Source organism: Danio rerio, chromosome 8 (assembly GCF_049306965.1).
Source record: "Danio rerio strain Tuebingen ecotype United States chromosome 8, GRCz12tu, whole genome shotgun sequence".
NCBI lineage: Eukaryota > Metazoa > Chordata > Actinopteri > Cypriniformes > Danionidae > Danio > Danio rerio.
The window spans coordinates 24456726-24484096 of NC_133183.1; the positions used below are offsets into that span (position 1 = coordinate 24456726).

Sequence of the window (27371 nt, forward strand, 5' to 3'; positions counted from 1 at the left end):
ACACCCAGAAGTAGGATGAGGATTTTTCCAGTGAAACGTGTCGTCCAGCTTATCCAGGTGTTCTTTCCATCCCGTTAGCGAGATCATAAACATCTGCAACACTCAGTGGAGAAACGCAACCTCTGTCGTGTAAAAATAAACATACCGGAGTTCAACCAAACTTGATTCCAGCGCGCGCGCTCCCCGTTCACTTCCTGCGCAGAGCCGGTGGAGGAGCTGGAGAGCCTACAACAGATTTATGGAAATGCAATGACAATACATTCAAGCATTTCTGATTTCCTTTTTATTTATTTATCCATCATAAACCCATTAAAAAGTCAAAGTTTAGAATTTCACATTTAAGTTTCGCTTATATAAGCGACATGCCTCATACCATCACCCTGTTGTCCAATCCTATCTTGTTTATGATATCAAATCAAGGATTGGGATTTTAAAAATATATGGTGAAATTTTATTGCTCATTGCTTATTGAAGAAAGACAGTTTATCAAAAGTTTAAAAACTATTTGTAAAGTTTTGATTGTTTTTTTAACTATCCGAGGACATTTTATAAAAAAAATATATATATATATATATTTTTTAACATAGCCTATATTGGCCACCAATGCCATGGTTTGTTAACATGCGCGCACATACAGGCTCATATTCACGGTACAAAAACTTATAAGGCCTGTATAATTATTCATTCATTTTCTTGTAGGCTTAGTCCCTTTATTAATCCGGGGTCGCCACAGCGGAATGAACCGTCAATTTATCCAGCAAGTTTTTATGCAGCAGATGTCCTTCCAGCCGCAACCCATGGGAAACATCCACACACACATTCATACACTAAGGAAAATTTAGCCTGCCCAATTCACCTGTACCGCATGTCTTTGGACTGTGGGGGAAACCGGAGGAATCTCCCACGCGAAGGCAGGGAGAACATGCAAACTTCACACAGAAACGCCAACTGAAGTTCGAACCAGCGACCCAGCGACCTTCTAGCTTTGAAGCGACAGCACTATCTACTGCGCCACTGCCTCGCCCGTCTGTATAATAATTGTATTCTAAAATTAATTAGGCTGGTTAGCTCAATTAATTACATAAACATCAATTATATAATTTCAACAAATACAACATAGTTACTATAGCATACTTTTGCTATAATTTAAATAGAGTTCATTTGTTGCAAGTGTAAAAATTACAGTACATAGCGTTATGCACTCACCAGCCACATTACACCTTAGTAGTTCTGTGTCGGACACCCTTTTGCCTTCAGAACTGCCTTAATCTTTCATGGCATAGATTCAACAAGGTACTGGAAATATTTCTTAGAGATTTCAGTCCATAGACATGATAGCATCATGCAGTTGCTGCAGATTTGTCAGCTGCACATCCATGATGCAAACCACCCGTTCCACCACATTCCAAATGTGCTCTATTGGATTGAGATCTGATGACTGTGGAGGACATTTGAGTACAGTGAACTCATTGTCATGTTCAAGAAACCAGTCTGAGATGATTTGCACTTCATGACATGGGGCGTTATCTTGCTGGAAGTAGCCATCAGAAGATGAGTACACTGTGGTCATAAAGGGTTAGACATGGTCAGCAACAATTCTCAGGTAGGCTGTTGACACAATGCTCAATTGGTACTAATCGGCCCAAAGTTTGCCAAGAAAATATCCCCTCACCAATACACCACCAGCCTAAACTGTTGATACAAGGCAGGATAAATCATGCTTTCAAGGTGTTGACGCCAAATTCTGACCCTACCATCTGAATGTCGCAGCAGAAATCGAGAATCATCAGACCAGACAACGTTTTTCCAATCTTCCATTGTCCAATTTTGGTGAGCCTGTGTGAACTGTAGGCACAGTTTCCTGTTCTTAGCTTACACGAGTGGCATGCGGTGTGGTCTTCTGATGCTTTATCCGCCTCAAGGTTCGACACGTGCGTTCAGACTCAGAGATGCTCTTCTAAATACCTCGGTTGTAACGAGTGGTTATTAGAGTTACTGTTGCCTTTCTATCTGCTCGAACCAGTCTGGCCATTCTGACCTCGGGCATCAAAAAGGCATTTCCAAAAGAACTACGGTACCGCTCACTTGATATTTTCTCTTTGTCTGACCATTCTATGTAAACCCTAGAGATGGTTGTGCGTGAAAATCCCAGTAGATCAGCAGTTTCTGAAATAGTCAGACCAGCCCTTATGGCACCAACAACCATGCCGCGTTCAGAGTCACTTAAATCATCTTTCTTCCCCATTCTGATGCTCAGTTTAAACTGCAGCAAATCGTCTTGACCACATGGCTAAATGCATTGAGTTGCTGCGTTGTGATTGGCTGATTAGAAATGCATTAACAAGCAGTTGGACCGGTGTGCCTAATAAAGTGGCCGGTGAGTGTGTATAAAACTAAAGGTAGTTATTTAACAACATTCAGTTAAGTCACACACTATGTAATTCTTGCTAACGAGCATTCGATTCGGTGAATTAATTACACCCACACTATTAAATGGATTTTCTAATGATTTGTCATGGTGTTTTGACGTGACAGGAAGCAAAATGAGTCTCACTGAGGTACAAGTGAGGCACAGGAGGAACACTGACACTTGTTTCCATGGTAATTCCTCTTATGACACTGGACAAAGCTCAGTCTAAATTTAGTTCCATATGCAAGACTGCTGTTCCTGGGAAACCTTTTGTAATTGAAAATGTCACTGCATCCACTGTCTGCTGAAAGCAATGTCGTAAATACTAAATTTAAATCATGTTTAAGCATCTTTAAAAGCAAGTCACGTAGTATAAAATGATTTCTTTGATGAAGTCACATGTGCGTATAATCGAGGGGAATTGGATGGTGATTACGGCAGAATGCACAAGAACAATGGGGAAAAATGTGAATGTGCATTTCACAGCATCTCAGTAAAACAAATCCTCCATGAAGACTGTGCAATCAGCAAGGTAGTCTGCTTATTATCCCTCATGATTTATTTATTATTTTGTCAAATTAAAAATAGGGGGAAAACTGTTACAACAATACTTATATCTAATTGCACGGTATTAAAACGCAATTAGACATCAATTATGCCCCCAATTTGAGAAAGTGTAGTTTCAACATCTGTGCGCTAGATGTCGCTGTTGTTCACGTGGCAAGAAAGCCAAATCATTTAGTTACTAATCCAAGGCATGTTGTAGATCTTAATAGCTGGATTCAACCATTTATGGCCATTTAATTAACCTTGTGATTCAATCAAAATGTCACAACTCCATACTTGCTGTCATCCATATTCAAAGTACTATCAAAAAGTGGCGTATTTTAATTAGGGATTTTTGCATTTGTAAATTACCTTTGCATTTAAAAAGACTCCTTATTTTAGGGTGAAAGCATATTTGACTTCTTATGTTTGATATGTGGTTTAAAAGAAAAAAATAAGTAGTGACTAAGTTTGCCTAAAAGTTTCTCAAAAAAGAAAAACGTAGAAATGTTTTTTAGGCAGTAGTACATAAAAGTTTACTTTACGATGCCTTTAAGTAAACAAAATGAATCCTCTGGGTACAGACATGTATCTTACCACATTGATAGCTTTTGTAGTTTTATTTCTGAGAGTGTGAAGTAAAAACATTCATGGAATCTGAGCAGAAGTATAATTACCCATGAGGTTGCGCAGAAAATTTCACCAATCAGAGAGTAGCAGCAAGCTATAGGCACACTCAAATCCATAAAACATATATGGCAGGCACACTAAAAGATATCTATAGATTCGCCCACTCCTAATAATGGCAACAGACATAAATGACTTTTCCTCAAAACAAGTATAGGTGTACAAATTAAATTATGGCATTATTAATGTTTCATGGGATCCTCATCAATGTTCTTTCATATATACAGCCTTCTTCATCTTTTCAGATTTTTCTATACTGCTTTGTTTCAAGTTAAAGATTTTTAAGAAATCCCTATAGGGAAATAAATGAATGTGAATGTGCTACTGAAAAACGTGGACACAGTTTCAGTGAGTTTATAGTGTTCAGTACAGCTTGTGTTTAATGTGACTGTTAAAACAAACTCATGTTTCATGGGGGAAATCTCTGCAATTCTTCCATTGTACAGTATATTCATAGAAGTATTTAAATGCTTCTTTCTTTTATTTATTTTCATTTCTTGCTTTATTTTAGAATTAAATGCATTTTAGTTTTAGTGAAGTTGTGATACATAATGGAGTAATTAGATGGAGTAAAGGATTCAATATTTAGATGGCAGACTTTGTAAGCAGAAATCATGAATGCTTTGCTATTGAGGAAACATATCTGCACATGCACGAGGTTAAAGAGGCACATTCATTGACTTCATTATGACATGTGGACATATATTTTTATTTGTAGACATAATAATTTAGGTTTATATTTTTTAACATTCAAAGATGTTTGTATTATGCTGCACATCTTTGTGTGTGCAATAAGCAACCTTAACACACCTTATTTTCAGACCAACATGCCCATGTGTGCAAATAATGGACTGTAAAAGATATGGGCGTAGTATCCGTGACGTCACTTAAAGGATTCTGAAGAGCGCAAGTGAAGCTGCAAGTAGGCATGACCAACCATCGTCATTTTGTTTATGTGTCATTGCACCGACAGTGGGATATCAAACAAGAGCAAAAAAGCGGAGCTACAGATGCCTGCTAGCATTTTGTTTAGACAGATTTTTCTTTGGGAGAAATGCTTCACACTTCATTACATGCGACTCAATTGTGTTCTGACTACATGTGCTTGGTTGTATGCTATATCAGTAAAGTGTTCAGTCTTTTAAAACACTGTTGTAATACTTTATGCCACAAAAAAAATGTTCTTATGATGCTTTTTTACTGGAGGAAAATGCTAACTAATTCTAAATATTTCAAATATAGTCAGTGTTAGTAAATGCAAGGCTAATTATGAAATCCAGGCGTAACACTGCATGACAGCTTTTCAGATGACTGTTCTAGAGGCTACAGCTAATCAATCTGTCAGATTCTGGAGTGCACTACAGGTCTAAAGAAAATTATAAATTATCTTAAATAAAACAAATACATTAATAGATATGGTATAAGTATATAATTTGACTCACCTAAGAAATTGAGGCCACTTAAATGGTTTGTAAACACAATTACGTGCACACAGCCTGCCATATAATCTGATAATTGTAGGAAATTACTCCAAAAGTTAATTGACTGTGTAAAGCCACATAAAACAAAACAAAAATATGATTTATATGCTGAGTTCAGCGGTTAATGCAGCCAGAATCAGCTGAGGTGACGAGAGCAGCGAGACATAGCTGTCACTTAAGTGGCCACACCCTTAATTATGCAGACTTAATATATCTTAATAAAAACAAAACGGATGAGTTATAATCCCCCTCCCCCCCTACAGTAGTTATAAAGGGTAATATTAGCTATATACACCAAAACAATATTTTGTACCAGGCTGTAGACATTTTTTTATCAGATGTAAAATTGGCCAATTTAGCATTGCAGTCAGTGAACATCTGGACTTCCTGGAGCCAGCCCCCAAAGGCGAGTCGATGAATTGCAGTTTCAGTTACTTGCATATTAGCTATATAAGGGAGAGTGAGAGGTTGTGCTTGGTGCAAATGCATATGGTATTTAAACTACATGGCACAATACATAAAAACGATACCTGCACCTGGCTGAAACTAGCAAATGCCACTTGCATCGCGCATAGCACCGCATCGGTCCAGGTGTATGAAAGGGCCCAATTTTTTTAATTATGTAAACTAATAAATTATTAACACCACAAAGCTCAATATAAGTGCTTAAAGTTTCGTCTTCTCGTATAATCTGTTATGCTTAGCTATACGTCACAATATAGAAGAAGAAAAAAAAAAATCAGCTGCTTCCATTTCATTAAGCCATTATAATTTCCACCTTCCAATAGACCAACTCGCTCCTCGCAGCTCTGCTGATCGATACACCTGGGGATTTGAGCTACTGTTCATTCCCAGCAACCAAACCTATGCAGGCCTCCTTCATTCCCTTCCCCCACAGTGACCCATATGAGACAGGTACAGGCCTTGATAAATTAGACCCCGAATCGGTGCTCCACCCTGAATCTCCACAATCTGGAGCGCCAGCAAGAGCTGTGCGCGACATGACTGACACACATCAGCAAAATTAATTACAAACCGATGTGTTTGCCTCACACCGATGTGAGATGGCGATGCACGGGGCATGCTGGGTAATTAAATGAAGTGCGCTGTGCTGCCCTTGGAGGGAGGACGTGGGTTGAAGCCCTCGGGGTGGCTGACGGAGCTCTGCTTATTGCCTCTCTGCCCTCCAGAGAGAAGAGAGGTGCCCTTATTTACGAGCGCTTTGGCTCAATAATAGAGGAGAGGAGGAATTGATCATATCTGTATGGGCCAAAAGGTCTCTGCTGATTTGGGATGTAGTACTTGTGAACTGAATGTGTGTTTTATGCAATAACCAAGAAGAGAAAATGGATAAAGTCCAGAAAATTGCTAACTGTGATTTTAACAATAAAGCTTGGGACACATCAAGATAATGGTCATTTATTGGTCGGCTTTAGTTTTTCTGGTTTGTACCATCTGCTCTAGTTTGATGGCATCAGCTTTATTTGGTTGATTCTGCTTTTTTTTTTTTTTTTGCTCCAATGCAAGTGATGCAATAGTCTACTGTCTTCAGCACTACATTTTTGCTGTTGGTTTAGTGTAGAGCTTAGATCAGGATTTAACCCTACCCAAGCCACTGCATTTCGTGTCCGAGCCCAACTTGGTCTGACACATTAACTGTAATTATGAGCTTGCTCACAATCTCAAATTGCGTACTCAAAATGCGGCCTCTGGGGAATTTGCGAAAAGAAAAACTGCAAAAAACGTATCTTCTGGGACGTATTCTCCACTCTCCAGAAATTTATGTAGTGGTACGTTTTAAGAATGAGCCTGGGTTACATTAATACATATAAATATACACTTTTGGAGAGAGCAAAATAAATCCCAGGTGGTATGTTTTTTTTGCGTTTTTTTTTTTTTCAAAACAAAACAAAAAATCTTTTTCAGATCTCAAATTTCTCTCGCGAGTGCCATTTGAGCCTGCTGTTCTCACGTATATCCACCAGAGGCTGCTGTAGACTGACTGATCATCTGACCCACCCTCCTCCTCTCCCAACCAATAGTGTTTTCAAAAGCACTGATTGGCCATCTCACCGACTTCCCTAAACTTCCCTAAAACTGACAGTTTAAAAAAAAACAATTGTTACCATATTTTCAGATTTGACCAGAAATTGGGATTCAGTTTTTGTTTTACCTGCAATAGTCGACTGTCTTCAGCACTACATTTTTGCTGTTGGTTTAGTGTAGAGCTTAGATCAGGATTTAACCCTACCCAAGCCAGTGCATTTTTTTGTCCGAGCCCAATTTGGTCTGACACATTAACTGTAATTATGAGCTTGAGTCAGATTTTTTAAGACGTAGACCATTATAACAGACTGTTCTCAAGTAAAATTCTGAGTTGTTTGTGTCTCTACACTCAAAGACTATGGTTGACAGTAAATGATCTTCATATGACCTGGGTTATTACAGGTATATAAAACAAAAACTAATTCTAAATCACAAAAAAATGTTTAAAGGGGGTGCGTTTCCCAAAACCATCATTAGCAAATTAAGGTCACAAGTTCCGTCGTTACAAACATAGTTTGTTGATTTGCTGTTTCCTAAATCCATCACTCCAACGAACATTCACAAACTGCGTTGCAAACTTGAGCAATTGAAACAACACCTCTGGAGCTGTAGTTAGAAACATTTCCTGGCTGTGCTCTATTCCCACTTATCACCCCTATGCCCTATTTATTTATTTAAAGTTTTATATTGTTAATGTTATATGTTAATATAAAATAATACTGAACTTAGAGTCATTTGTTTACTATAAAGCTATATTTAACATTTGCCTGCATTTAATGTTTGTGTGAAACTACTTTATCAAATACAAAATGTGCTTTTCTTTCTGTTTATATGGTGGTTATTGGCAAATAAAAAGTGCAAAAACGTTTGTAACCACGTTGGATCCTCAAATAGTGAAAATGTACTCACTGTATACTCACCTTAAAGTTACTTCATGAGTATCTATTCTGCTAAAAAAGAAAGAAAAAAAATTATGAATGTTGGAAACTAGTACTGTTGATAGCCAAAAAAAATTAAGAAATAGAACTCTAAAATAGAAAAAGAAACAATGGCTAAAATTTCCAACATTCTTCAAAATATCTTCTTTTGTGTTTAACAGAAGAAAAAACAAATAGGTTTAGACCGATTGATAAGTGAGTAAATAATGACAGAATTTACATTTGGGTGAACTATCCTTTAAACTGCAGCATTGCCTTGATATTGTTTGAAACTGATTGATCATTTTTAAATAGCGAAATTGACATGTTGTTCTGTAAATATGTCTAACTTTTACTTCATTTTTACTGAATTTATCTGGCAACCACACCTTAGAGTTTATTTTCCTGTAAACCTGACAGGTTTTTTTCAACAGTGTTTCTAATACTTGCGCATAAATGGACCAAGCATTATCCACAGGGAGCCGAAACACTTTACGGATCAATCTGTCCCTCAAGAATATTAGGTTGAGCCACAAACCACAATTACACATGTGCTTGGCCACGTTCCTCCTCCCCCATTATCCTCCATTCTTCTCCATCCTCCTCCATCCTCCCCCAATCTACTCTCCATCTCATCCACTTCACATACCTCCAGGCTCCTCGCTTCAATCCCATCCCCCCGACAAAAAAACCACGAGAGTACCAGATATTTCAAATAACGCAATGTGGTTGTATTGTACAGATGAAGACTGGAAAGATGTGGTCAATAAGTGTCATCTTTAAGACCATATCTGCTAGATGAATGGAATAGAAGCCTGTAAACTGTGATGTCTCTGTTGCAGGTTGTGACATGTTAAAGATCCTCCTGCTCTCCATCGACTGACCTCGCTCTCGGAAATAAATCTTCAGAAGGCTTCCACAACAGCCTTGCATTACTGCATCAGGTCTGTGAGAGAAACAGCAAGATATCAGGTTTAAACATCCAAAATAAACACGTAAATAGATTAAAAAATTGATTAATTCTTTGAACATTTGCACAAAACCTTTCAAAATGGTCACTTTACAATAGGTTTAATTAGTTAATGTATTTATTAACATGAGAATGAACAATACTTGTAAAGCCCTCATTAATTTTAGTTCAGTGTTTACTAATTCATTATAAAATCCAAAATCATGCTTGTTAGTTAATGAACAACTTTTTGTTATAGATTTTTGCTGCTTGTTGAAACTACTAGTTTAAAATTAACTAAAACAGCACAAATCTTGAGGTTTCTGTGGGACAAGTTAATTGTTTTATGTTCAATCCACTCAAATTTGTTATGTTAATTTAGTAGATTTGTGTTAGGACAATGCACATTTTTTTACTAATGTTGACAACATAGGCTCATTATGAAAACTTAGCTCTATATACGATTTTGGAGCGCTTACCTTCATATGGACAGCTTTTCCGTTGTTACCAGTTTTTCCAGTACCTCGCTATGTACACCAGTGGACTTGAGACACAGAGAGGAGTTGACCACGACGATGGGATTCGATTCAGATAGCAGGTAAGACAAAAACAGAAGCCAAAAAATAAAATATACAAGTAAATAACAGGGTTAGAATGTGGTCAAATATAAAAACGTGGTAAAAAAATCAGGCAAGGGTTTTTCTTTTTCTGAATTGCTTTTCAAAACACTGTCAGTTGGGTTTAGGAAAGTGGGTATGCACAGGTCAATCGGTGGTTTTTGAAACACTGTTAGTTGGGTTTAGGAAAGGAGGAGGGTGGGTCAGTTGATTGGTCAGTCAGTCGACAGCAGCCTCTGGTGGATTTGCACGAGAACAGCGGGCACAAACAGCACTCGCAAGTAAAATTTGAGATCGCAAATTGTGTACTCAAAATGCGGCCTCTGGGGGATTTGCGAAAACAAAAACTGCAAAAAACATATCTCCTGGGATGTATTCGCCACTCTCCAGAAAAGTATGTAGTGGTACGTTTTAAGAATGAGCCTGGGTTACAATAATACATATAAATATACACTTTTGGATGGAGCAAAATAAATCCTGGGTGGTATGTTTTTTTTTGCGTTTTTTTTTTCCTTAAAACAAAACAAAAAATCTTTTTCAGATCTCAAATTTCTTTCGCAAGTGCCATTCGAGCCTGCTGTTCTCACGTATATCCACCAGAGGCCGCTGTAGACTGACTGATCATCTGACCCACCCTCCTCCTTCTCCCAACCAATAGTGTTTTCAAAAGCACTGATTGGCCCTCTCACCGACTTCCCTAAACCCAACTGACAGTTTTAAAAAAACAATTTTCACCATATTTTCAGATTTGACCAGAAATTGGGATTCTGTTTTTGTTTTACCTGCTTTCTGGAATCACTCTTCACCAGACTCGAACCCTGTCATTGTGGTCAACTCCTCTCTGCGTCTCAAGTCTGGCTATGTACATGGCGAGCTAACTGGACAAACTGATAACAGCAGAAAAAAGGCATCCATAAAGAGGTAAGCCATCAGTTGCTAGCGCGAAAAGGAACAGCATCATACCACCTCATGGCGTTTGTTTTAAAAATGAAATGCAGTCATACGTACATAATTCGCGACCTCCAGAAAATTTTTATATGGCTACATTTTCAGAATGAACCTATGTTGAGTAAATGAATTAACTAACATTAACTAATGGAGTCTTATTGTGAAGTCTTACATTAAAATAAATAATAACACAATGTAACTAAAACATCTATATACATGTATGCAGTATATTTCTTCATATTAACACGGTGTACTATATAAATAAGGTATGAGAGAAATGGCAAGATATAATTTACATGAGCAGCACAAAAATTCTGATGAATTGTGAGCATATTTATCTCTATAACACTTATTTCCGAGAGCCGTGAATTGTTTTGGGATCAATAAAAATTTCAGTTTTTGAGTCATTTTGAGCTGCGGGCAATCTAATTATAAATTCGGTTAAGCTGCGTAACTGCGAATTGAATCTGCAATCCAATCTATTTCACTTTTTGCTTTGCTAGCTAAATTTATTGCAACTTAAATTGATAAACTCTTGCATGTTAACCGGAGTGTGCTGGCGTGAGATTTATCCGCAGGCTGTTTTCTGGAGAATCTCCTCCCCCTCTGAGAGACAGAAAGACTGAGCTTTCATTAAAACTGCTGTGGAATTTTCTTCACAACAGGGCTCCCTATTTTCTCATTGCTGGAAGCTTAATGAATTTACATGAGATTTGAACGAGTTAATGAATTTTCTCAGCAATACTTCCCATGGGTTTGCAGGAGACCCCGAGGATTTATGTATGACAACTGTATACTCCATCACTACAAGGTGATGTGGGTGAGATGTCAACTTCATGAGCACTGTATAGAAACATGATTTACATTCAGAAATTAAACATCTCATTTTAAGATACACTACATGTTCAAGATTTTGTGGTCAGTAGCCTTTTATTTTAGAGATAAATTAACAGTTCGCCCAAAACTGAAAACTATCTCAAGTTTCTTTCTTCTGTCCCAGTGGTTTTAGTCAATATTTATGCTCCCAATTGGAAAGACGTTCAGTTTGCAAATAGTCTATTATCATTAATTCCCAAGCTCAATACACATCATTTGATACTCGCTGGGGATTTATTTAGCATTATTGACCCTCAGCTAGACAAGTCCAGCACAAAATAGTTATGTTTCTGTTATGTCACATAGGTATATTTGTAACTCTGAATAACACCACGGCCATAACTTTATCTGCTACTCAGAGGGGCATTATTGCTTATACATCTTTATTAGCCTGCAGATGAATCTTGTTATGCTGGAAATCCTCCACACCCCCATCTGTGACAGCCTGGATTGAAGATGTGATGTCTTTTCTAAAACTAGAAAAGATTAAATACACACTAAGGGGTTCGGTGGACAGGTTTTATACGTACTAGAAACCTATTTTTTCATATTTTAAAAAATCTGAAAGAATTACACTGCTGTTAAATAATCTGCTTATCTCTTTGTATCCACTTCATGGTGATTTTTGTCTTTAATGGAGTTTGTCCTGCAAAGTTTTATTCATTTTTTATTTTTTCCTTCTCCTGCTATTCGTATTAGTTATTTTTATCTTATTTCTTTTTCCATCATCATCTCAACATGCATGACTCCAAACTGTTTAATTATTGTATGTGAACCTAATTATTGTTTTAAGCTGCCTTGGGATGTTCAGGTCTTGGGGTGGGAATAGAAAGAATGGAAACTGTCACTGTAATGTTTATTGTTGTATTGTATGAAAATGTTATTTTTGAACACAAAAAAGATAATTTGAAAAATGTTAAATATTGAAAAGCGGTAACCATTATCTTCCATAGTATTTGATTTTCAATAGTAAAACATAAGATATTGCCTTATATTAAGTTGAATCAAATTGAGCTTTTCAAGCATTTCATCTCACATTATGTCAAACTGATGTTTCCTGAACTGAATTTTTTTTAACATTGGCTCATTCTATAAATGTAGCACTAAAACATTTCTGGAGATCGCTAATTATGTAGCCAGAGGTACAGTAGGTATGGCTGCATTTTATCTTTAAAATTAACATTATAGGGTGATATGACACCATAGCTTTTCGCACTTACCAGCTAACCACTTACCACGTCCACTGTTACCAGATTGTCAAGTATGGTTGCAGCATACGTTGACGGACATGTGATGTGGAGCATAGATGACCGCAACAATGGGGTTTGGGTCTAGCGAAGAACGGTTTCAGAAAGCGGGAAAGACCAAAACAAGTGGCAAAAAATAAAATAAATAAGTAACAGGATGTGAATGTGGTAAAAACTGAAAATGAGGTATAAAACAGGATGCTGTGAGGGCTTTTCTTTTCTGGATTGCTTATTTGCAAAACTGTCGGATGGGTTAAGTGTAGGGGGTGGGTGGGTCAATCGGTGCTTTTGAAAACACCATCGGTTGGGTTTAAGGAAGGAAAAGCGTCGGTCAGTCGGTCAGTCGATCAGTCAGTCAGTCAGTCTGTCAGTCGACAGCCAGTTCTGATGTATTTAATCGAGAACAGCAGGTGCGAATGATACTTACGAGAGAAATTTGAGATTTCAAAAAGAGTACACAACGGCCTCTGATGGAGCCGCAAAAATAAAAACTGCGAAAGGACATAGCTCCTGGGACATTTTTGGTGCTCTCCAGAAATGTATAGTGGTTTTTAAGGCAAACCAAATCGTTTTTATGTTTTACAAGCAGACAAAAGAGTTCTTGGAGCTTCATATGTTTACATCACTGAATTGACAGATGGAATTATTTTGACAGTGTTTTTGATTAGTTTTCTGGACTCACTGTTGCTGCTATTAGGACTGAGAGAGCTCTCGGATTTCATCTAAAATATCGTAATATCCTTTCTGAAGATAAACTAAGGTCTTGAGGGATTGGAACGACATGGATAAGCAATTAATAATTAATAACCCTTCTGCGACTTGAAAGCCTCAATTACCAAAGAATGACCAGAACAGAAACATCTGAACAATACAAGATAATGTTAATATTCTTATTTTTGCCTAAGCTGTTACAGACACAGAAACAGGTGCTTTCCCATCCTCAAGGCGTAATCCATAACGCCACACTCCTGTAGTGTGTAATTTGATTTCAAATCCACCAACGCTGACCTCTTATCTCCCATTATCTCTCATACTTCAATAACTACTGCTGTACCATCACAGTATTATTCTCTCTGTTGCTCTTCTGAAAGCGTCTTGTTTGGCTTCTATAATTGCTTGTCAAATCCCTCGCAATCTAAAGTCCTGTAACATGTCGTTTAAGGAGGATCCCCGCGGCACACGCACACCTCTCTGTCAACATCTCGCTTTTTTCTTCTGCCTTTCTCCCTTTTATTTCAGGCTTTCAGGTCTGCGAGATGATGCCGTATTTCCATATTTGAGCTAAATGGGAAAAAAAGATCTCCTTCTTCTGCAGATCAGAGCGAACGAGTGATTGAATTCAAAAGCAACATATTTGCACATCGCCTTTTTCTGCAGTTTACAGCAGGCTCTTCTCCAGAGGATTCACACCGGTGATGTGTTTTATTCATGATGTGGTGATCGAAGCGGTGTAGAGGCTTCATATACAGCGAAGGTGACCACAAAAACACTAGAAGGTCAGGTGGAGGTCAGCAAACAAACAGCAAAGTTTCAGAAGTGGAGAGAAAGAGAAAGCATCAGTAACAGATATGAAATGTGTCTCTCTCCTCCTGGAGGTATAAATAAGTAATGAGAATATTGTTAAAATTCATGTTGCACTTTCATTCCCTCCAGTCACACTCTCTCTCTTTCCCTTTATGCAGTATAATGCATGCTAATGCTGTGAGATCAGCCCATTACATGTTATTCAAGGTGCAGAAGGAACTCACAGTAAGTCACAGGTTCGAGTGATTGAGCTTGGCGTCGGGATACGGAAGGAATACACAATGGCCAATGGTTTTCTGTGAATGCATCTCCCATCCTCCTCCTTCTCCTTCAATATTCTGCTCTTCAGGATCTGCACAAGCAGTCAAATAAAATCATGCTTTATTGGATGAAAATGGAAAATGTATTACATACCGCATCTGGAATCACTGTAGAGTAACCTCAGTCGCTCTGTTTCATCTAATCTTGCCGATTCTCTCCCTGCTTTTTGCTTATTTTGATATTTGCCTTATTTCAGGTCTTTATGCGCATTGATTGAATTGGTATATTGGAAAAAATTGGTTTCAGTGCTGTCATAAAAACAGTCAGAAAAGGTAAAGAAAAACCTCTTCTGCCTGAAATTTTGTACATACTTTGAAAAATAAGTATATAATAATATAGAAATGCAAAAGAATTTTTTTATTATAATAAAAAACCTAAAAGAGTGTTTTAGGGAGGGGTTTGAGAAAAATGTTAGTATTTGTTTAATTCCAGAAAGGTCTGATAATTTTCTACATAATTTTAAATAAAAATATTGTTTATAGTCGATTGTCATACTATAGCTGCGTCGCAAATGGTACACTATGCACGTATGCATGCATGTACTTATGCACTTACACACAACAGCATAGTATATGTATGTAGTGTCGTACCAAATGGAACACTAATGTTTTTTTTTTACGATTCTCTGATGACTTTGAAGGTTGCCAAATAAGTAAAATAAATGGCCAAAGTATCAAATAATTCCTGTCATAAGTATAACCGCATTCACCATCGAGAGGTGGTATAATCACTCTTGTGGGAGAATTTTGCTTATACAACATGTGAAATCGACAGCTCCACCCCTTCCGCTACTTGAGTAAGGCTGATCGTTGAGAGCGTGAAGTGTCCAACACTCCACACTTCATTTTACCTGTTGAACAAGTGCATCATCTGGGTAATTAAAGTTTACACTATACTACAAAATGGTGTAAAATAGTGCATAATTTTGCGATTTGGGACACACCTTATATATAACAAAATTACATAAATATATCAACAAACTGCTGTTCTGTTTCAGTTGATCTTGAAATTCAAAATGTTTAACCAAACTGGTTGAGTTATTAATAAATAACCCAATAAAGGTTAAAAACAACCCAACAAAGCACCAAATATTTTTTCAATGTTCACTCAATGTTTTTTAGAGTGTGGTAAAACGAATACAAATAAACACGACACGGAGAGGTAATTTGATTAAAAAAACAACATTATTGTCTTAGAGCTTAAATAAACGTTATAATGCAAAAACAACATTACGCACGCATATTGCTGTTCTGTGACAGTTAAATCAGTTGACTTTTGAAAATCTAAATTTTTTACCTAACTGGTTGAGTTAATAAATAAATAACACAATAAAGGTTAAAAACAACTCAACAAAGCTTCAAATATTTAACCCAACTGGTTGAGTTATTAATAAATAACCCAATAAAGGTTAAAAATAACCCAACAGCGCACCAAATATTTTAACTCAACCATTGGGTTAAATAAATAACGTTTTTTTAGAGTGCATGTAAAAAATTTTCCATAGCTGTGTAAAATTACATATTGTATTTGCATGTGGTGCTTTGCATGACAGTATGTTTGATGACAGTATGTTTGGTTTATTCCATGTAAATTGATAAATGTCAGTCAGCAGCATCTTATTCTGTTGCAGGTCAAAGGTGCATCAGTGTGCAGTAGAGTGTATTAAAATACACCTACTTGTCTAGTCTCAGAGATAGACATGACGTTTCTCCCCTGAGTCAGTAAAGGGTAATCACGGCTCGTCTTTAAGACAGGTTGTCTTTGAGGCATTGAAGCATAGTCTAAAAGAAAAAGGGGAAAACAGAGCGGAACAATGTAGAAAAGGGGACATCTGTAATAGCACACAAGCAGAATTCTGAATTTAAAACAGAATATACATACACTACCAGACAAAAGTCTTGTCATCGATCCCAGGTGTAAGAGAAACAAATAAAAACTTGACTTATAGTTGATCATTTGAAAAGAAGGAAGATTTTTTGATGAATTATCTGTTGAACTGCATCCTAATCATCACAAACACTGCAAAAGACCCAGTGGAACCGGCATTAACCCAAGATTTCCACAGATATCAGCCAAGTTTGGTAAAGGTGAAATCATGGTTTGGGGTTACATTCAATATTTGGGCATGTGAGAGATCTGCAGAGTGAATGGCAACATCAACAGCCTGAGGTATCAAGACATTTGTGCTGCCCATTACATCACAAACCACAGGAGGGGGCGCATTCTTCAGCAGGATAGTGCTCCTTCTCATACTTCAGCCTCCACATCAAAGTTCCTGAAAGCAAAGGTCAACTTGCTCCTAGAATGGTCAGCCCAGTCACCAGACATGAACATTATTGAGCATGTCTGGAGTAAGATGAAGGAGGAGGCATTGAAGATGAATCTAAAGAATCTTGATGAACTCTGGGAGTCCTGCAAGAACACTTTCTTTGCCATTCCAGATGACTTTATAAGTCAGATTTTACTGTCCTAATTAAATCATAAAAAATCAAGGCATGATCATATTTTATTTTGGTAAAATAAGTGTAATCTAGAGGCCTTTGCCTTTCATATAAGCCACTTCTGATACCAAATGATCAACTAGAAGTCAAGTTATTATTTGCTGTACCGAAAACCTGGATAGGCGACAAGCCTTGTCAGGTGGTGTATATATTATTAAAATTTATGTTCAAAGGAATTATTTTAGCTTCTTTAAATTCCATTACATGTTGCACTTCCATGTATAAAGTAAAATAGGATTCTTAAGGTCAAATTTGATTTGAGCACAAGCCTGGCAATTACCCCTGGTGTGAGTATTTCAGAAACTGTTGATCTACTTCGATTTTCACACATAACCAACTCCAAAGTTTGCAGAAAAAAAAGAAAACAGTGAGCAGCAGTTCTGTGGTCCAAAATGCCTTTTTGATGCCAGAGCAAAGAGGAAAACTGCCAGAATAGTTTGAGCATACAGACACACAACATTAACTTAAATAACCACTGCAGAAGAGCATCTCTGAACACACAATTCATAAAAACGTTCAAAAAAGATGAGCAACAGCAGCAGAGGAGCTGAGGTGCTGTTTACCTGTTGTCATTTGGAAACACTGGTGTTCTGTTTCAGTATAGACTGACCGAAGCACAACTTGGATGGAAAATGGATGGACAGCTTTTTACGGTCTCTAACTGCTTTTTTACTATTGGGTATAATTTCCTGATTCATTAAGCCCCTCTCATAGGACCACTGCGCAAGTAGTAGACTCCAATTACAAATTCTGGCAAAATATGTGCATACCCAAGCAGGAATGGTCAAGCATCATGCTTTTAGGCTATACAGCTTGGATGGAGATCATTTTTTTGAAACACAGAAGCGTTTTCAAGTGTGCCTGAGGCTACAGTTCACACTGGCTCAACACAATTGGACTATAGAAGATTGCGGAAAGATTGTCTGGTCTGAAGACTCTCAATTTCTGCTGCAACTTTGAGATGTCAGGGTTAGAATTTAGTGCACACAACATGAAAACATGGGTCCCTCATAACGTTTGTCAACTATTCAAGCTGCTGGTGGTGTAATAGTGTGGCGAGCATTTTCCTGGCACACTTTGGTCCCATTATTTCCAATTGTTGCTCTGCAGTGACTATCGTGAGGTTGCTATGCTTCCAGCAAAATAAAAAAACACATCCCAAATCTTTCTTGGACATGGTGAAAAATTCACTATACTCAAAATGGCCTCCACACTCACCAGAAACCAATCCAACATAAAGCACCTTTGGGGTGAATTTAAAGATTCACATAATAGATGTGCAGCAAACAAGTCTGCAGCAACTGGGTGATTCTATCATGTCAATACGAAGCAAAATCTCTGAAATGTTTCCAGAGCCTTCTTAAATCTAGGACACAAAGAACTCATGCTGCTCTAAATGCAAAAGAGGGTCCAACTCATTGCTACAAAATGTAAGTCAGGGAGTGCTTATACATATACATATATACATGATATTTTCACATCCTCACACAGCGGAATGCAATACGCAATGCAAAATTTCATCATTATGAGCCAGAGCCTGCAATAAATAATATAGAGCGAGAGAGGGAAAGAGAGAGATAGAGATAGATGAACAGCGAGACTAAAGCACAGGAACACAACAGAAGGGTTTTGTAGGCTGTTTTATATTGATTTAGTGTGGTAATCCCTGTTCTCTAAATAAATCAGTACCTCGCAAAATCAAATAAACTCTTTTAAAAGGCAGCTCTGGTTCTGCATGACTACTCCTGGTGCAGCGAGGAGTCGGGACTGCGTGAGATAACAGGCTATCAGCAGTACGCACTGGTACCTCATCACACCCAATAACCTACCCATCACGGATTACCCAGAATCCATCAGCGCTGCTCAGCACAGCTACGGGTCAATAATGACTCCTTTTAGGCATCAAGCACTGTGAGGTACATCATTTCACCTGGTGCTTGTTAAATATAGGTTATTCACGGCTTACTTTAAAGCATTGGTCTTAAAATCATTCCTGGAGGGCCACAGCTCTGCAGATTTGTTCAGAGATATAACTTATTTATCTCAGGAGTTTTCCTAAATTAGACGGTGAAAGTAAATGTTACCATGAAAAGGCATAAAATTTTTTTTTTTTTTAAATTACTGTCATCATGGCAAAGATGAAATAAATCAATTATTACAAATAAGTTTTAAAAACTATTTTACTTAGAAATGTGCTGAAACAATCTTCCCTCCATTAAACAGAAATTGGAGGGGGGGGGGGGGTATATACTTAGAAGGGAAAAAACAATACATCATTGCATGAATGCTGTAATGTTTAAATAACTTTGAGTTATAAATGTGTGAAGGTCATGTGACTATCAGGAAGACTGCAGCATCTCATTTCTCACAGGATTCTATCTCTCTAATAGATCTCACTATTCTCGTGGTCTCTCGAGATTGTTCTTCTCTGCGTTCCTGGAACTGAGGAACTGCCGTAGTCTAGAACATCTTGATTTTTAGGATTAGCTGTGTTTGATTATGGTCGGAGCAAAACTGTGCAAAGCTGCAGCTCTCCAGGAATTGAGTTTGAGACCCATGAAAAACTCTAGTCTTAAAAGCTGGTTGGACAACATTGTTCCAAAGGGATAAAAATATTCAATTCAGTAAATAACTGTGAATACTGTAAATAATGAATACTGCAGCAGGCACTGAAAAAAGGTTCTGATTTCATTTTAAAATATATAAATATAAAATAAAATAAATTTGTATCAGCATATATTTCAGGGTTTGCATTCAAAAATAAACTAAAAAATTTAATTTAAAAAAATGATTAAAACAATTTAAAAATAAATAAAAACATTAATTTATTGCTTATTCTGCAGGGTCTATTTTATCTGGTGGAAAATAAAATAACATAATATTTTGATACTGTAAACATGCAATGGGCTTTGTATTCTGATCTAGAATATTAATATTTTTTTTTTTTATTTATTTTATTACTTATATTATTTGTATTATATTATAAAAATTATATAATAAATAAAAATCACCAATTTGGTGTCACTCAAAATCAACATTTTAGTATTTAGATTTTAAAATAAGCTCAATATATAACGCTTTCTACTTTCCTGTACAGAAAAAAACAGTAATAATTGGGCTTATGTGACTATACACATTTTATTGAAGAATTTTTCTTGTATTATTAATGTATTCATAAATAAAATGTTAATTAAAACATTTGACTGAGAACACCTGCAATATTCATTCATTCAATTATTTTCTTTTCGGCTTAGTCCCTTTATTAATCTGGGTTTGCCACAGCGAAATGAACCGCCAACACAGCCAATCTTCTACACAGCGGGTGCCTTTCCAGCAGCAACCCATCACTAGAAAACATCCATACCCTCTCATTCACACACATACACTACGGACAATTTAGCGTCCCCAATTCACCAATAGCACATGTGTTTGGTTTTGTGAGGAAAACCAGAGCACCCGTAGGAAACCCACGTGTACATTGCATAGGAAGAACATGCAAACTCCACACAGAGACGCCAACTGACTCAGCCGAAACTTAAACCAGCGACCACCGTCTTGTTGTGAGGCGACATCACTACCCACTGCGCCACTGTGCTGCACTTACTTTAAATTATTGTATACAATGAAAAACTCTAGTCTTAAAAGCTGATTGGTCAACACAGTGTTCCAAACATGTAAAATATACAATACAGTAAACAACTGTGAATACTGCAGCAGCGACTGAAAAGGGTTCAGATATCATTTCAAAAATATATATTTAAAACCTTGATATATATCCTGAACCATTCAAGCCACTGGCTACGCATGTAAAGCTACGCATTGATAAATTTGCTCTTCAGTGTTTGGACTCTCAGTAATGATTTCAAACCACACTGAACTGAGCTAAACTGAACTGAACTTAAACACTAAAAACTGAACTACCCTGATCCAGTTACTATGACCATTTATGTAAAGCTGCTTTGACACAATCTACATTGTAAAAGCGCTATACAAATAAAGCTGAATTGAATTGAAAATACATTTGTACAGCAGCCTGTATGTCAGGGTCTGTCTTCTCAGAGGAAAATAAAACATAATAAAATAAAATATTAATTTCTTCCTTATTCACTAGGGTCTGTTATCTGGTGGAAAATAAAATAAAATATAATATTTTTATACTTTTTATGTGCAATTGACTTTATGTTCTAATGGAATAAAATATATACAATAAATAAATTCAGCAATTGCTAAAGGTGTCATACAAAATCTATTGTTTTCAGTAACTGGGTGGGTAAAGAGCATTCAGCAGTATTAAGAATGTAACATGACCTCAATGTATAACGCTTTCTGCTTTCCAATGCAGAATAAAACAGAGCGTCTGTACACTGAACTTATTATCTGAACTTATTATCAAATGATTCATAAATAAAATGGTAATTAAAACATTTGACTGAGAACACCTGCAACATTACAAATAGCAATTTCATTTGAATAATATATTTATATATGACTAAAACCTTAAGCAAAAGTACATCAGATTTGTGTTTTCTATAATAAACAATAGGTCACTACATTGTGAATATTGTAATTGTGGAGCACATCCTGCAGCCTTATTGCAAGCATTTTCTGCAACACTGTTGCAAGATTTCAGGCAAGAAACAACAAACAAACTAAAAAAAAAAAATCTGAATGACCACGAATGTGTCAAGCTCAAAGCTCCTGGACTACATGGTCATAAATTCTGTTTGTGTGCCGACAGCCAAAGACCGACAACATCTTCAGTTCCTTTCACACCAGGCAACAAAGACCCCGAGTGCAGAGCTGCTCCAGTACAGGTGACAGAGAGAAAGAGAGAAAGAGAATCTGGGAAATAAGATATGAGGGAAGCAGGAAAGCTAGGTGGGAGGGTGAAGCGATCACCTATAAGTGCAAAAGAGAGAGAGAGGCTGAGGGAGAGAGAGAGAGAGAGAGATGAGAGCTGGCTGGTGAATATTGGCTGGTATAGCAGAAAGAGGAGGGGTCTGCTGTAAAGCTGTAATGGGCTCCAGCTTGTGCAGTGGTGCCGATCCTCACGCTTCCTCCAAGCCAGCAGCTTTTCCTCTCATTGCAGACGCACATGTACACACGCTGGGCTGGCGGTGATCCAGAACAGCCTTCAGTCATTTGCAAACGTATTTTTAGATTCACCGTATCACTGAATGACTCTTTTTTTTTGGAGACGTACGGCACCGGTTCATTCATCTTCAAACGCTCAAGCAAGCTGGATTACATCCAAAATCTCCAGGCACGAGGAGCAGAAACAGGGCAGTGGACTAATATGCACTTTTTTATCCTGAGGCAGAACCGGCATCCAGTTCATCCCCTGCTGAAGATCAGATACTTCCAGACTCAATCATCCTTCCGTCATTCTGTCCTTCTAGACGGATTTGGAGAAGGACGTCTGTTGAGGGAGAGAGAGGCTGTTTCTGACAGGATCTGACAGGTGCACTTGCTTATTCATTCTCTGCCATGAACACACAGCTGGAAATCCAGAAAGAAAGGAAGAGGGCAGGTTTGATGTGATCTGTGAGCGACAGACTCTTATCTGCAAAGTGAGCACAAATGAGAGGTGGGATTACATCCCCACTTTATAGAGATGATGACACAGTCATAGATAAATACATAGAGGTGTCAAATACAGCACAGTGTGGAGGAGGAATGTGAAATTAGGCATGCTATAGTGAAGGCTAATGGATGGCTAAAGGCATCCGCATTGTAATTGCGAGAATGCTTTATTGCAGGGGATGGAAATACTCAACAAGTCAATACTGCAACACATTTGAAAGCGCTTCAAATAGCATGACATGTTGCTGTATGTAAATGAAGTGAACGGGCTCTCTAATAATAGAAGCAGAGTGCGAAGGAAGAGCTCTCTCGGGGGAATACGGAGTGGCGGGAAGTAAACATTTGTTTATTGCATCTTTTATTTAATAATTCATGTCTCCGTCTACGAACTTCAGCGGAGGCACCAGGGAGTTTACATTGAGCAGATCTTCGCTTTGATTATACTGTTCAGATATCTGCAAATTTAATCCTGTCACATTGTAAAGGGGCTCGCTGCTCGTTTCGAGACTTCGAGGATATGAAATACTATGTGTCTAATGTAATATTATCCCATTTACGTCATCTTAATTCAGAAGTTTCCAAGCCGGTACCCTGAACTAGCTTCATTGGGTGTGAATTTAACACACAGACATCAGAAGCTTAGCTCATCAGCGATCAAACCTTGACTTTGTCACGGCTGGATGCCGCAGCATCTCTGATCCCGTATCCCGGGTTGGACCTCAATTAAAACAGCAGCCGGAGCCTGAATGAGGGAAGCTGACAACGAAAAGAACATCAAAAGCCCTTTCATGGAGTGCAGAGTCTTAACCTCTGATCTCAGGAAGGGATTACTGTAATTGGACAGCAGGGATCGACACCTACGTCGGAGAATAAGGAAGCGGAGAGCATCGAGGAATCGAACGAACCCTCTCAGAAAACTATAGTCAGGATGGGCTGCAACATGTGTGTTGTGAACAGGCCGGAGGAGCAGTACCGGATCATGTTTCAGGTGAGAATTCAAACATAACTACTTAAACTGTAGTGGCAAACTGAAACGCTTCATAATGCTAATGATAGTCACTGCTATTCAAATTATTTTTTAATGACAGAAATGAATACTTTTTATTAGCCAAAGATGCATTAAACTCACTAAAAGTAACAGAAAAGACATCGGGGTTCACACAATTTTTTTAGCCCACAACCCCCAAAACAACAATGCCAGTGACTCAGAACCCCCACTATTTTCAGATGTGGTTATAAACATACAAATGTTGAATTCAATGGCTCACACACACACACACACACACACACACACACAAAAATGTTGTTTAATTTAATATTAACCTCACCTAATGAGACTGATCGGCACAATTTTTACAGAGGGTTAATTTTGGAGACCACCTGTGTTTATTTTTTGGGTATTTGATTGCCATAAAGGTGTCAAAAAGTTTAGGCTGGTGCCATAAAATCAATCTGTTGCAAATGACATGCTTGCTGTGGGGATAATCTAATGTAAAAAAACCTCAGGAAAATTTTTTTTTAAACTGATGGCTTTTTATTTGCATGTTGTATTTTTAGTGTAACCATTTTTATATTCTGTAGGTTATGGATAAAATATAGTAAATGGTATAGTTTATTAAAATGTATTCGATTTTTGAAAATCACCAAGCAACTCCCTCTCGTTGTTCCGCGACCCCCACATTGGAAACCACTTAACTAGATCACGAGAAGACGAGAGATGACAAAAACTTTAACCAGATCTACAGGCAGGCCTTTTCTGACATTTTAAACTAATATTATTAGATGAGCTTGCGTAACTAGCATTTTACATGACAAGAGATGCGTCGCAGTGGCGCAGTAGGTAGTGCTGTCGCCTCACAGCAAGAAGGTCACTAGTTCGAGCCTCGGCTGGCTCAGTTGGCATTTTTGTATGGAGTTTGCATGTTCTCCCTGCGTTCGCGTGGATTTCCTCTGGGTGCTCTGGTTACCCCCACAGTGCGAAGACATGCGGTACAGGAGAGTTGGGTAAGCTAAATTGTTCGTAGTGTATGAGTGTGTGTGGATGTTTCCTAGAGATGGGTTGCGGCTGGAAGGGCATCCGCTGCGTAAAAACCTCCTGGATAAATTGGTGGTTCATTCCGCTGTGGAGACCCCGGATTGATAAAGGGACTAAGCCGAGAAGAAACGATAATGGATAAATAATACAGCTAGAGGGCAGCAGCTTTCGTTTGTACTCTCTCTCTCTCTCTCTCTCTCTCTCTCTATATATATATATATATATACATATAAAGTTGAAGTCAAAATTGTTAGCCCCCTTTGAATTTTTTTTTCCTTTTTTAAATTTTTTCCCAAATAATGTTTAACAGAGCAAGGAAATTTTCACAGTATGTCTGATAATATTTTGTCTTCTGGAGAAAGTCTCATTTGTTTTATTTCGGCTAGAATAAAAGCAGCTTTAATTTTTTTTTAAACATTCTAACGTCAATATTATTAGCCCCTTTAAGCTATATATTTTTTGATAGTCTACAGAACAAACCATCGTTTTACAATGAATTGCCTAATTACCCTAACCTGCCAAGTTAACCTAATTAACCTAATAATTCTGACTTCAACTGTATATATACCGTTTCACTGTTTCCACAAAAAATATAAACAAATCATTGACACTGAAGACTAAAGTAATGATTCTGAAGATTTATTTTTTAAAAAGCTTATTAATTTAATTTAATCTAATTTAATTTTAATTATTAATTTAATTTAATCTAATTTAATTTTTAAAACACTATTGGTTGGGGTTAGGGAGGATAGAGGGTGGGTCATTCGATCAGTCAGTCATTCGGTCAGTAGACAGTCAGTCGACAACAGCCTCTGGTGGATTTATGTGAGAACATCAGGCTTGAATGGCACTCGAGAGAGAAATTTGAGATCAAAAAAAGCGTACACAGAGGCATCTGCCAGAATAGCGAAAACAAAAACTGCAAAAAACATACCACCTGTGACGTATTTTGCTCTCTCCAGAAATATATATGAGGTACCAAATCAGAATGAGCCTGGGTTGCAAACATGCTCGAGTAGTGTGGACGGCAGTTGTAACTGTAGCAAAACCTCTGCACATTAAAATGAAAACACATTAGTGTAAATGGCACATGAGTTCACCTACAGCTTTGTTACATTCTTGCCATCACTTGCTCACCCTCATGTTGTTCAAAACCTTTATGAGCCTTACGACCTTTATGAAGAAAAAACACTATGGAAGTCAGTTGCTATTGGTTAAAACAATTCTCAAAATACCTTCTTTTGTGCTCAACAGAAAAAGAAGCTGATAAGAAAAAGAAAACCAAATTTTAATTTTTAGGCATACTAACCCTTTAATAAACACTTAAAAAACACATAAATTGTATGACAATGTGCAATAACAGGTTCTTAACTGGTCCTCCTTTTGCTGCTATAACAGCTTTTACCTTTCTCAAAAGAGTTTCCACTTTATGCTGAAAAATGCATAAAGAGATCTAGTGTACATGATTAAATGTAAGAAAGAAAATTCTGCCAGCTCTTATGGATGGGCAATTTGAAACTGGGCTCATATTTTGACAACCTTGAGTACAATTAAGATTTAATGTCCATTCATCATTCAATTATATGTACACCTGAAAGACTGAAAGGGTTCACGTATGCACGAGCGTCCTGTTCTTCTTTAAACTGGAAAAAAAAAAAAGTTTAACTTGGCACCAATAAAAAACTCAATCTGCTGCCTCATACACCATCAGGGATTAAACATGTTGACCTTACGAGGATTGCAGATCTGCCAGGAAACTCTTTATCGTAACAGAACAGCCTTAAGATGTATCAAGGGGCTTTTAAGTAAAGGTGGTGCTTTCAGCAAACAATTTAACGAATTAATCCTGTGTTGAAAACCACAATTCCCTAAACAGCACAAAGACGTCCTACTCAGCATCCTCTAATTGACATGGTGCTGAGATTTTCTAATAAGCTAAGAAAGGGGGGGAAATTGTTGTGCGTTTTAAACCCCTTCTAATGGTGAGGTGTTAAAGTTTGGATTCCATTCTGTCACTTTTCCAAGTGCATGACAGGTCATGTGACTATGATTGATAGCTATGGGATATTTATACTGCTGGAAAGTAGAGCAGGATGAGAGAAGGGCAGATCCGCTAATAATAAAACCTATCAGGTGTGTAAAATATCTGTGGCGCTGAGAGCGGAGACGAGGAAGGAATGTTAAAATGATGGTTTATTGAATTCAGTAGCTGAGTACAAGAGTGTCAGAGCAGAGCTGATCCTTTGACTATGCGAAATAAAAAAAAGACATGGCACGCAGCTGAACACATGGCTTAAAGATGACAATGGAAATGGCTGGAGTGTAATGTCACCTTGAATTTAAGTTCAAATTGGTAAGTATCTGTGACACTTGCACAAACAAAACTATTTCATGTTTTTGCAAGGTCACGCTCATAAATATGCAAATATTATCTAGATTTAAATGTTGTCTGATGAACATGCGGGTCCATGCACAGCTCACTGCCAAGATGATCAGGTGTACTGGGGTGTTGCTACGTGGATGCTTTTCGTTACTAGGGTGTTTATAGGAGATAAAATAATTTAACTATATACATTATTCCTCATATACCATACCATATTAGTAGACAATATCCTAGGAATGACAAAATATTCAGGTTGTGATTACCTAAAATGAACTAGGAAAAAAGGGGGGCAAGTCACTG

At 37.5% G+C, this 27371-nt stretch overlaps 2 protein-coding genes across 5 annotated transcripts in view; one reads left to right on the forward strand and one right to left on the reverse strand.

The window, feature by feature from the left end:
* Positions 1-8796: 8796 nt before the first annotated feature.
* iqsec2a (IQ motif and Sec7 domain ArfGEF 2a) overlaps positions 8797-27371 on the reverse strand; it is a 167382-nt gene continuing 148807 nt past the window's right edge. For 2 of the 4 annotated variants that reach the window (XM_073910312.1, XM_073910315.1), the window contains exons 14-17: positions 16247-16350; positions 14473-14600; positions 9516-9580; positions 8797-9033 (exon numbers count right to left, since the gene is read on the reverse strand). In XM_073910312.1, the coding sequence (XP_073766413.1) occupies positions 9541-9580; positions 14473-14600; positions 16247-16350 (272 nt within the window). In that variant the 3' untranslated portion in view covers positions 8797-9033; positions 9516-9540. The remainder of the gene's footprint in view (positions 9034-9515; positions 9581-14472; positions 14601-16246; positions 16351-27371) is intronic. The other 2 variants (XM_073910311.1, XM_073910314.1) reach the window with 1 other exon arrangement.
* Positions 22076-27371, forward strand: part of pdzd4 (PDZ domain containing 4) — a 35322-nt gene continuing 30026 nt past the window's right edge. The window contains exon 1 of the mRNA XM_009303962.5: positions 22076-23641. Coding sequence (XP_009302237.2) covers positions 23582-23641 — 60 coding nt within the window. The 5' untranslated portion in view covers positions 22076-23581. The remainder of the gene's footprint in view (positions 23642-27371) is intronic.